At 43.2% G+C, this 12,311-nt stretch overlaps 2 protein-coding genes across 3 annotated transcripts in view; one reads left to right on the top strand and one right to left on the bottom strand.

Moving 5' to 3' along the window:
* Window positions 1–4,135, bottom strand: part of lmbr1 (limb development membrane protein 1) — a 215,561-nt gene extending 211,426 nt beyond the window's left edge. For both annotated transcript variants that reach the window (XM_063044423.1, XM_063044424.1), the window contains exon 1: window positions 3,852–4,135. In XM_063044423.1, the coding sequence (XP_062900493.1) occupies window positions 3,852–3,914 (63 nt within the window). In that variant the 5' untranslated portion in view covers window positions 3,915–4,135. The remainder of the gene's footprint in view (window positions 1–3,851) is intronic.
* A 255-nt stretch (window positions 4,136–4,390) lies between these two features.
* The window catches only part of nom1 (nucleolar protein with MIF4G domain 1), a 67,164-nt gene continuing 59,243 nt past the window's right edge, over window positions 4,391–12,311 (top strand). The window contains exons 1-2 of the mRNA XM_063044421.1: window positions 4,391–5,366; window positions 9,652–9,788. Coding sequence (XP_062900491.1) covers window positions 4,536–5,366; window positions 9,652–9,788 — 968 coding nt within the window. The 5' untranslated portion in view covers window positions 4,391–4,535. The remainder of the gene's footprint in view (window positions 5,367–9,651; window positions 9,789–12,311) is intronic.

Here is a 12,311-nt window from a genome sequence, read left to right as displayed (position 1 = left end):
ATATCTATCTTCTTGGACTACAACAATATTTCCTTCTCCCTCCCTGCCACCGCCCCCCCCCACCAGTGAATGGTACCCTGTACTGTGCTGCTGTGTACAGTCTGCCCACATAATTGTTGGAGGAACTCAGCAAATCAGGAAACATCTACAGAGGGGAATAAACAGTCGACATTTCAGGCCCAGAACTTCCATATTTCCAGCATTTGCAGAATCTCTGGTGTTAACAGTTTGCACATCCTCCCTGCAGCTCCCACCTTTGTCCAGACAGGAAGTAAGAAACTCAGAACAGCCAAATAAATGCTAAAGCTCCTCAAAGACTACACTGTAATCCCCCAACCTAGCCTCTGGGCCTTGAATAACAGCCTCTCAAATCTGTCACTTAAGGAGGAAACATGGGAGGCATTGCATGGAAGCTGCTGGAACTAGGGAATCATACATAGTGCCTGTAAAAAGTATTCACCTCCTTAGAAGTTTTCATGTTTTATTGCTTTACAACATTGAATCAGTGAATTTCATTTGGCTTTTTGACACTGATCAACAGAAAAAGACTCTTACCCATCAAAGTGAAAACAGATCTCTACAAAGTGAACTAATCACAAATATAAAACACAAAATAATTTATTGTGCAAGTATTCAACGCCTTTAATATGACACACCAAGTCATCACTGGTGCAGCCAAATGGTTTTAGAAGACACATATTTGGTTAAGATGTCTTAGCTATATATAAATCTGCGAGCAGTCAAGATGTTTCAAAATACACCTGTATCTGAAAGATACAACTGCTGGTGAGTCAGTATCTCGGCAAAAAACTACACCACAAAGACAAAAGGGACTAGTGAGGGAGGCAACCAAGAGACCTATGACATCTCTGGAGCAGTTACAGACTTCAGTACCTGAGATGGGAGAGACTGTGCGTACAACGACCATTACCCGGGTGCAATGGCAAAGAGAAAGTCACCGTTGAAAAAAAAATCACATGAAATTTCAGCTACAGTTTGCCAGAAGACATGTACTCAGCTTGTCTGAAGTCAGCTGGAAGAAGGTTCTATGCTCTGATGAAACCAAAATCTAGCTTTAGTCTGACTGCCAAAAATGCTATGTTTGGCAAAAGCCAAACACCACACATCATCCCTATCGTGAAGCATGGTGGTGGCTGCATCATGCTGTGGGAATGCTTCACTGTCAGCAAGGCCTTTAAGGCTTGTGGAGGTACAGTGTTAGAACAAAAGCAGCAAAATACAGGGAGATCCTGGAAAAAAAACTCATGCGGTCTGCAGGAGAACTGAAGATGTGTTTTCCAGCAAGACAATGACCCCAAGCATAAAGCCAAAACTACACAGGAATGGCTTAAAAACAAATGTCCTGAATAGGCCAAGTCAGAGTCAAGACCTCAATCCAACTGAGAATTGGTGCCCGTACTTGAAAATGGCTGTTCACTCACGATCCCCATGCAATCTGACAGAGCTTGAGCAGTTTTGTAAAGAAGAATAGCGTAAAATTGCAGTGTCCAGATGTGCAAAACTGATAGAGATCTACCCACACAGAGTGAAGGCCGTAAGCACTGCCAAAGGTTCATCTACTAAATACTGACCTGAAAGGGGTGAGTAATTATGCAATCAATTATTTTGTGTCTAAATATTTTGTGTTTTGCCATTGATGAGTGTCAAAAAAGCCAAATTAAATCCACTGTGATTCAATATTGTAAAACAATAAAAACAAGAAACCTTCCGGGGGGAATACTTTTTTTTAAATATAGGCACTGTAAATAGGCTTAATATAAACAAACCCTAAGTAAGTGTGGTTTTGTAAAATGTTAAAGGTATTTGACCAATTTGTGAGAATTCCTCAATCATGTACCAATATATTTAATTACAGGTGCAATGAATGTTTTGGAAAACATAACCCATCTGATTATATCTGTTATAAGTAAAGTACATCTGTAGAGGTTAAGTAATCTTTTCTGGAATCACCCAATCCTATTCCTGACCATTTGTCAAACTCAAAGTTTACAGAAGGCATGCAGCTGCCATTCAGAAGTGTGCAGTAATTCTCTCCCTCCCTGTCATGTCACAGTGTTTGAAGTGTGAAATGCTGGGAACACTGAGCTGAAGTTCCTCAAACAGTATAAACTTATTGCACACTTGGTACCAATTGCTGCTTAATGCACTATATCATAGCCTACCAAGCTATCTATGGTCTATTCAATGATTTTCGATTGGATTTTGCTACATACACTTCGCATAGCATTTACATCGTACACCAAAAAAAACCTGTAATTACAGAACTTCAGGAAACCGTTGAAAATGTGATCACAATTGACAGGGGAAATTAGTAAAGAGGGGAAAAAAGTGCTAGAAGCGCAGCAAAGCAGAAAACAGGTATTAATCAATGGTATAATAAACTGTCAAAAGGAGATCTTGAGGCAAAACAATGTGTAGGAGTGAGAGGCAGAGAAGTGAGAAGTTTTATAATTATTGGTAGACCTGTTATGCCATTTATACCTTTCCAGATACAATTGGGTAATGGGGTGCGAGAAAGATGGTGACATTACAACTTGTATAAACAAGATGGTGAACACATTACTAGTCAATCTTCTATATTACACGGAAACTGGTAGAGTTGCTTAATTATTTTTTAAGTTAACATTTTTTGTCCATAAAAGGAGAATTGGATTTAATGTTCCAGATCTATTACTTTTTGTCAGAATTAGATATTAGTTTTATTTATGAAACACGTTAACAAGAGACCTATCAAACTAAATGTAATCAGTTACACCGACAAAAAATATTAAGATACCCTCATTCCTGATATCATAGATCAACCAACAACACACATCAAAGTTGCTGGTGAACGCAGCAGGCCAAGCAGCATCTGTAGGAAGAGGTGCAGTCGACGTTTCAGGCCGAGACCCTTCGTCAGGACTAACTGAAGGATGAGTGAGTAAGGGATTTGAAAGTGGGAGGGGGAGATCCAAAATGATAGGAGAAGACAGGAGGGGGAGGGATGGAGCCAAGAGCTGGACAGGTGATAGGCAAAAGGGGATACGAGAGGACCATGGGACAGGAGGTCCGGGAAGAAAGACGGGGGGGGGGGGGAGACCCAGAGGACCTCCTGTCCCATGATCCTCTCGTATCCCCTTTTGCCTATCACCTGTCCAGCTCTTGGCTCCATCCCTCCCCCTCCTGTCTTCTCCTATCATTTTGGATCTCCCCCTCCCACTTTCAAATCCCTTACTCACTCTTCCTTCAGTTAGTCCTGACGAAGGGTCTCGGCCTGAAACGTCGACTGCACCTCTTCCTACAGATGCTGCTTGGCCTGCTGCGTTCACCAGCAACTTTGATGTGTGTTGCTTGAATTTCCAGCATCTGCAGAATTCCTGTTGTTTGCATCATAGATCAACAATAGCTCTTTGTCGAACTAGTTCCCTTGATACTTCCTCACTATATTCAAGGCCTATTCCCTGTAACATTGGCAGCCTTTGCGATAACTGCACCTGCATCTCAAGCCAAGAAGCTATTCCGTAACAACTACAGGAAGATAATAATCCGAGGAAACATATCAAACTACAAAACACTGAGACCATCCGCAAGTTCGTAACAGTTAGTGAGAGGACTATTCCAGAGTCTTGCAGGGGAAAAAAGCGAAAAGAAGAAAACCGCAAATAATCATCTACGTGCTCAAGAAAACAATGCAAGAACCCTCCGCTTTGTGGGAGTCATCTCAATAGAATAAGACCAATTTCAACAGCCGCCAGTATTCATCTTGTTCCTCTTGGTCGATCATTCGAGAAACACTAAGAAAACAACACTGAATGATACGGTGAAGAGGCGATGCAGGTGTAACTACTTACAATATACTCGCGGACTTGGCTGTGAAAGTTTTGCTCTCTGATTGTCACATCGTCGGCGTCCATCCTTCAGAGAAGCTTAACATTTAAGTCAAAGACAAAAATAGAAGCCACATAACAAGCAATTTAGAACCAAATACATTCAGGGCGAGGTAACGCTCGAGTAGAAAGACACAACCGGCGGCACCGTATTTCAAACGGTAGCGCAAAGCCAGATCACATCACACCCCCACTCGCTCTTCCTTCATCACGGCGCGACGGCAACCTGAAACAGTAACAACACCCGTTATAGGCTGACTGATCCCGCAAGATAACGGCACCCTGCTATATCCCTTCCGCCTATAGGTTAAACGTGGCATCAACCTAACTTGAAGAGAACGGAGGCGGGGTTAAACGGACTAAACGGATATTGACGTGCATGCTAGCCAATGAAAATGGAGGAGTATCAGAGACTCGGCAAATCGCGCTGGAAGATTGACGGAGGAGCGGTACTTTATTGGACAGTCAAGGTAGGATGTACCCATCCAACGACATTTTTTTTAAATTGCACGTGGCGGTTCTCGCGAGTCACCTCGATCGCGAGTGAATTTTAATCACGTTGTGCGTCGCTGAACTTTACCCACGTGCAGCTGCGATTGTAAGTTTGGCGGTTAAATAGGCGGGCGTGTTTTTGCTGGTGGTGCAGCGATGAAGGGGAAGAGACGGCGGTGCTGCCCCGGCCCGTTGAAGCAGTTTCAAAAAGCGATCGAACGGTTCGTGGGAACGGTGGAGGCCGAACCAGAAGAAGCTGGGGCTCGGCACCACGGATACGGCCTCGGCCCGAGCAGGCCGAAAAGTCGGAAAGAGATGAGGAAGGAGCAGCGGGTGCTGAAGAAGCGCAGGATGAGAGACTATTATCAGAGGAAATACCTGAAAACGAGCCCCGAAGAGGCTCCGGACAACAGCCTGAAAACACTGGCTCCGAAAGAGAAAAGGTGTGAGGGAGACGGTGAAAGAGGACCCAAGTCTTGCCAGGAGACGAAAAAGGAAAAGAAGGCGACGCCAGCCTCTTCCAAGTCCATTAAAGGAAAGTCCTCAGCCAAAGTCCGGAGACTCGGCTTACTGGAGGCCAACCAGGAGGAAGAGAAGGAGATCAAGCGGTTAGAAAAGGCTTTGGGATTGAACAAGCGTAAAAATAAAGCTACCATCCCGCAGGCCTTCGCCCGGGATGGCCTGGATTACATCCTAGGGATTGTAGAACCTGGCGCCGCTACCATGTCAGGCTTGTATGACGAGAGTGACGATGAGATGGGCGCATTGCGGGAGGAGTTTATGACTGAGGAAGCTGACAATGACCTGGATCAATCTGAAGATGAACAGATGTCAGAAGAGGGTTCATGCCCGTCCGACGCGGATGATTTGCGAGAAGAAGCTAATTTGATGGCAGTGACAGCATCTCTCGACCAGGATTCTGATCCATCTAGTGATGACAGTGACGAAAGTTCCCTGCCAAGTCAATCAACACCTGAAAATGAACAGGTATTTAATGTAATTGTTGTCATGCATCTCCAGAATGGTTAAGAGCTATGAAAGTCGTTGCGTAATTTAAAACAAAAACAGCTTGGGTTTCCTCCCTAGAGTTTTTCAAGAATCTGTTACTCCAGTAATAATTTCATGCTCTGACCTTACATTCTTCTTTCCGTGATTGTGTTGCTGAGCAACTTCCTGATTTTTTTTTACTCGTTTCCTTTAAATTTCCCTTTCTTCCCCCCCCCCACCCCGCACCTCTTATTTTAGCCTTTGTACTTATTTTTTTCCAAATACTCATCTCACAAACTGTATTGACCTCATCTGTGGAAGATATTCATAAGGTTCTGTCAGGTTTCATGGACCCACTGTTCTCATTATAACTCAGAAACAGAGAGAGCTAGCAGACTGGATACAAAATTAGCTGGATGGAAGGAAAAGTACAGGGTGATGGTGGAAGACACAAAAGACTGCGGATGCTGAAAATCTGGATCAGCACCAATACAAACTGCTGGAGGAGCTCTGTGTCAGACGTCCTGTTCCATCCTGATGAAGAGTCTCAGCCTGAAATGTCAACTGTTCATTTTTCTCCATAGATGCTGCCTGACCCACTGAGTTCCTCCAACAATTTGTGTGTAGTGATTGTCAAAGGGTATTTCTCAGACTAGGATGTCTGTGAATAGAGGTATGCTTTGGCAAAAGGAGCTGGGTCCATTTTTTTTGTCATCTATATTATTAATTTGGTTGAGTAAGCCTCTAAACTGCCCCTAGTATGCAGTACTGTCACGGACCCATTCCTTTGCACGTCTTGGGTCATTTGCAGTTGGGAGGTAACGCTCGAATTCTGTCGACAGCGAAGATAGGTGATCGCGCACCAGCTGTGAGAAGGACGGTGCAGCCTCAGTCTCCCAAAATTCCAGCTAATGTTGGGAACATGTGAAATATGCCCCTGTCCACTCGCCGTCCCCACAGTTCCAGTTTGGCTTTGAAAGCAGACAATTTATCTGCAAACTTGAAGACAGTTGTCATTCTCCCCTGAAGTGACAAGTTGAGTTCATTGAGCAGGTCGAAGATGTCACACAGATAAGTGAGTTTTGCTATCCACTCCTTGTCAGTGAAGTGTGCTGCCAGTGGTGGCTTTTTTCCTCAAAGAAATCTCTGTAGCTGCTCTCTTAACTCAAAAACCCTGGCCAGGGCTCTCCCCCTTGATAGCCACCTGACTTCAGTGTGTAAGAGAAAGCATTTGTGCTCTGCATCCATTTCCTCGTAAAGCTGCTCAAACAGACATGAGTTAAGGGCTTTTGCTTTGATGTGATTGATAACTTCAACAACGTCACTCAATACAATGTTAAGATCAGGTGGCATTTTTCAGCTAGCCAGCATTTCCCTGTGTATGACACAGAGCGTAGACTGGTATTCAGGAGCAACCTCTTTGACTCGGGAAGTGAAACCAGACAGCCGTCCAGTCATAACTGCACTCCCGTCTGTGCATATTCCAACACAGAATGACCAGTCCAGTTTGCCTGACATGTCATTCAAAGACTTGAATAGTTCTGCCCCAGTTGTGTTAGTTGGCAGCGGCAGTGCACACAACATATCCTCGTGCACCCTTGGAGCGTGCGAGTCACTGGTCGCAATAAAGCCATATTTTATGTACGACTCGTCCTTTTTTCTATTGGAGGAAGTTTTCTTTTTTTTTGCAGTCTGGGCCTCCGCTGTCTCTGCGTTATCATCATCGTTAGGCCTTTTATGTCCCCTACCATCTCTTCCAAAGAAACTCTCAAGTGACAGTTGTTTTTTACTCATCAAGTAGTTGTAGGTTAATGACTGACTGATGTCCTCGGGTGCATTCAAGTTCAACAGTGGGCGTGGCAGGGAATGAGGAAAGGTGCAGCTGACTCATATCGTTTCATATCGCCAAATCATATAGTTTCCTCGTGGCCCGGTAGCACATGCTTTGCAGCCTGGTACCAGTCCGCAACTCGGTGGTTGGGGACCACTGTTCTACACTATCCGAAACTCCACCAATCTTGGTAATATCCGCAAACTTACTAACCCACCCATTTATATTTTCATCCAGGTCATTTATATACATCAAACTGCGGAGGCCTCAGCACAGATCCCTACAGAACTCCCGCTCAAATAGGTACCTTCAGCCAGTACCCTCTGTCTTCTATGCGCAAGCCACTTTTGAATCCAAACAGCCAACTTGCCTTGGACAGCATGCATCTTAATCTTCTGGATTAGCGTTCCATGAGGGACTTTGTGAAATGCCTTACTAAAACCCACGTAAACAACATACACTGCCCTACCTTCATCAATCTCTCTCATTACCTTGTGAAAAAACTCACTCAAGTTTGTAAGACATGGCCTGTCACAACAAAGCCATGCTGGCACTGGCTCTCCCTAATTAGGCCATGGATTTCCAAATGCTCATATATCCTACTCCTAAGAATTTTCTTCAGCAGTTTCCCAACAACTGACGTGAGACTCACTGGTCTATAGTTTCCAGGATTTTCCCTTGTTCCTCTCTTAAATAGAGGTACAACATCAGCCACTTGTCAGCCCTGTGCCTAGAGAGGACACGAAGATACTAGTCAAGGCCCCAGCAATCTCGTCTCTTGTCTCCTTCAATAACCCCTGCCCCCTCTTTTACCACCTCTTATGTTTTCTAAAAATTCAGTAATCAGGTACATTAGCCACCCATTCCTGCCCCTTTCTCAACCAAGTTTCTGTAATGGCCACAACATTGTAGTTCCATATGCTCTAAGTTCATCAACTTTACCCATAATACTCGTAACATTAAAATACATCATTTCAAACTATCTGACCCATCATACCTGTTATTTTGATTTTTGCCTTTCTGTAGTTTTCCTGACGTCTACCTTCCCGTCTGATCCTTTCCTTACTGACCTGGTCCTCCAGTTCCCAGCCCCTGCAAAACTAGTTCAAACCCACCTGAGTAGCATTAGTAAACCTCCCGGGCAGGATATTGATTCTGGTGCAACTGCCCCTCTTGTCCAAGTCACCCTTACCCAGAAAGGGTTCCAATGATCCAAGAACTTGAAACTCTACCCTCTGCACCATCTCCTCAGCCACTCATTCATCCGTGCTATCACCCCATTCCTACCTGATGACAGTCTCTTGCACCTTTGTAACTGCCTGCAGGCGCCTAAGGTTGAACAACCTGCCGTCAGTCCTGTACCTGACGTGGATTCCTTCTTTGTAGTTACAGAAGGCATCTGTCAGCATGGCAGAGAATACCATACTGAACAGAGTCGGGGCAAGAACACAGCCTTGTTTGACGCCATTTGTCACTGGGAAGGTTCACTTACACGAAGATTAAACCACATTATCAGCACTTTATCTAGTTCCGAACTTCTTCCGTCTTTCATTCTTTTTCTTACGCAAATCTGTTTCTTTGAGCCACTACCAGCAAAAAAATGTAGCAGTTTTTCTGTTTCTTTATATCGTACACTGTGGAAGAGCCAATGTTGTAACACTCGCACAAGCTTTTCACCGATACACCACTGTCCAGTTTTTTCAAGAGTTCGACCTTATCTTTAATGGATAATGTGAGGTGTTTTCACTCACAGCACGAGGTGCATTTCGTTTACTCACTGGGCCCATAAATGGGGCTAAAAAAGAGCCAATGATATTAATAAATGCAGGAAAACAAGCAGGAATCGCCTGTCTGCACTTACAAGAGCGGGCCAACACGTGAACAGATGTAGCACAACCAAAACAGTGTGCAGCGGATTGGTATGGTGGCCCGGGAAATTTGAAATGACAGTTGCGTGGAGATTATCGAAGGAGGTCGGATTAGTGAAGGTTGACCGTATGATAGTTCTTGATGCCCTGAGGGTCCCCCTGAAGTCATCCTTTACGCAAGTTGTGCTTGCTGTGAAAGTGGATGATTTGTACCATCTCTACAGCCAGGCCTATGGGACTCGCTAACTGGAGGCAAGAATGAATTGATCTATACTTCTCAACCAAACAAGGTGCTTGCATACTGAGTCAGAAATCCATTCTCAACAAAGGATCATATTAAAATACATGAAACATTTAATTCTAAAACAAAACATAAATCTCCATATGATTCTGCTATTTGGGTATCTAATTCAATATATGCAATCCATTACAGACTAGTCTTTCAAAGCAGACTTTTCTTATTGGATTGGGACATTAAATTTTTTTCGTAAATACCTGTGAGAGATAAATTCACTTGTGTCCTAGAGATAAAGGGTGAAATGTAGTACACTTCAGCTGGTACAGTTTGTTCAATTATTTCTTTTAGGATGAAAAATCAAATGATGGCACTGTATCGGAAAAATATATACCTCCACAGTTACGTGAGCTGTCTGAAACTGTGACTGAGAAAAAGAAAGAAGAACTTGCAAGACTGAGGAAGAGTGTAAAAGGACTTCTGAATAGGTACGGATATGAACGTTTTGTAGTGGTGCTTTTGGAAAGTGGAGAATCTTATTTTAGAAATAAGAATTGCCTCTTTGTGTTCAGATCTTGCAACTGTTGAGTTTAGTTGAGTTTATTGTCATATGCATAAATATATGTACTGTATGCATGGGTGCAAAAAAGACTTGCATGCAGATTTCTTATTTTCCTGCATTTGGTCCATATTCCTCTACTGCTTTCCTATCCATGTAGGAAAAAAAAAGAAAAAGTTTTTAAATGCTGTGATTGTATTTGCATCTACCACTTCCTCTGGCAACTTGTGCCATATTTGTGGAAATCCCTGTCCCTGAGATCTCATTTAAACAGTTTTCTTCAGATAGAGAACACTATCTACCTGACTTATGCCTTCATTATTTTATAAAACTTAGCCTTCTGCTCTCCAGTGAGAACAATTTCATCCTTTCTAATTGCTTCTTATAACTAAAGCCCTGCATTCCATAAAACATCCTGGTGAATCCCGAATGAAGTCTTCCTAATGCTGTTACTTCCTTTGTATAGTGTAGTGACCAGGACTGCACAGTGTTCTCAGCGTGGCCTAACCAGTGCCTGGATGGCTGCAAATTGATATCACAACTCTTATACTCTATACCTGCCCAAGAAAACAAGCAAGCTAAATGTTTCCTTCACTGTCCTATTCAGCTGTGTTCCTATTTTCAGGCATTTCTGGATTTGCATGTCCAAAGTCTCATCCTTCTACAGTGCCTATAAAAAGTATTCACCCCTTTGGTAGAAGTTTTCATGTTTTTTTTTGCGACTGATCAACAGAAAAAGACTTTCTTGTGTCAACGTGAAAACAGATCTCTACAAAGTGATCTAAATTAATTACAAATATAAAACACAAAATAATTGCATAAGTATTCACCCCCTTTAAGTCAATATTTAGTAGATGCACCTTTGGCAGCAATTACAGCCTTCAGTCTGTGCGGGTATGTCTCTCTCAGCTTTGCACAGCTGGTCACTGCAAATTTTCCCCATTCTTCTTTACAGAACTGCTCAAGCTCTGTTAGATTGCATGGGGATCATGAGAACAGCCCTCTTCAAGTCCAGGCACAAGTTCTCAATTGGATTGAGGTCTGGACTCTGACTTGGCCACTCCAGGACATCAACTTTGTTGTTTTTAAGCCATTCCTGTATAGTTTTGGCTTTATGCTTGGGGTCATTCTCTTGCTGGAAAACAAATCTTCTCCCTAGTCGCAGTTCTCTTGCAGACTGCATCAGGTTTTCCTCTAGGGTTTCCCTGTATTTTGCTGCATCCATTTTACCCTCTACCTTCACAATCCTTCCAGGACCTGCTGCAGTGAAGCATCTCCACAATATGGTGCAGCCACCACAGTGCTTTACAGTAGGAATGGCGTGTTTTGATGATGTGTGGTGTTTGGCTTATGCCAAACATAGCATTAATCTGATGGCCAAAAAGCTCAATTTTGGTTTCATCAGAACATAAATCCTTCTTGCAACTGACTTTGGAGTCTCCCACATGCCTTCTGACAAACTCTAGCCAAGATTTCATGTGAGTTTTTTTCAACAGTGGCCGTTTCTTTGCCACTCTCTCTTAAAAGCTGTGGTAGATGAAGCACCTGGGCAACGGTTGTATGCGCAGTCTCTCCCATCTCAGCCACTACAGCTTGTAACTCTTCCAGAGTTGTCAGAGCTTCTTGGTGGCCTGCCTCACTAGCTCCCTTGCACAGTAACTCAGTTTTTGAGGACAGCCTGCTGTGTCATATTCTTTCCATTTCCTGATGATTGACTTAACTGTACTCCAAGGATGCTTCACTGCAGCAGGCAAGGGATGTTCAGTGACTTGGAAATTTTCTTGTATCCATCTCCTGACTTGTGCTTTTCAGTAACCTTTTCGCAGAGTTGCTTGGAGTGTTCTTTTGCCTTCCTGGTGTGGTCACCAGCAGTTGGACCTTCCAGATACAGGTGTATTTTGAAACACCTTGACTGCACACAGGTCTCCAAAAACAGATCTCCATTTAACTAATTATGTGACCTCTAAAACCAATGGTTTGGTGTGCCATATTAAAGGGTGGGGTGGGGTGAATACTTATGCAATCAATTATTTTGTGTTTCTTATTGTAATTAATTTAGATCACTTCATAGAGATCTGTTTTCCCTTTGACATGAAAGTTTCTTTTTCTGTTGATTGGTGTCAAAAAGCCAAATGAAATCCTCTGTGATTCAATGTTGTAAAACAATAAAACAAGGGGTGAATACTTTTTATAGGCAATCTATATCCTTGGGCAAGCATCCTCACTATCTACAACTCCACCAATCTTCATGTCATTAGCAAGCTTGCTTATCATACAACAAACATTCTTATCCAAGTCATAAGATACCCTTCAAAGTCCCAGCACTGGTCTCTGGTACATTCTGAATATAAATTTCCAGTTAGAAAAGCAGCCATCCACCAGTACATCCTATCATCAAATCAATTTTGTCAAAGCACCTTGGATCCCGGAAACACACACAAAATACTGGAGG

Source organism: Mobula hypostoma, chromosome 3, assembly GCF_963921235.1.
Source record: "Mobula hypostoma chromosome 3, sMobHyp1.1, whole genome shotgun sequence".
In the NCBI taxonomy this organism is placed as follows: Eukaryota; Metazoa; Chordata; class Chondrichthyes; order Myliobatiformes; family Myliobatidae; genus Mobula; species Mobula hypostoma.
Note: the sequence above shows the minus strand (reverse complement) of the source record. Positions and strands in the feature narration are given on the sequence as shown.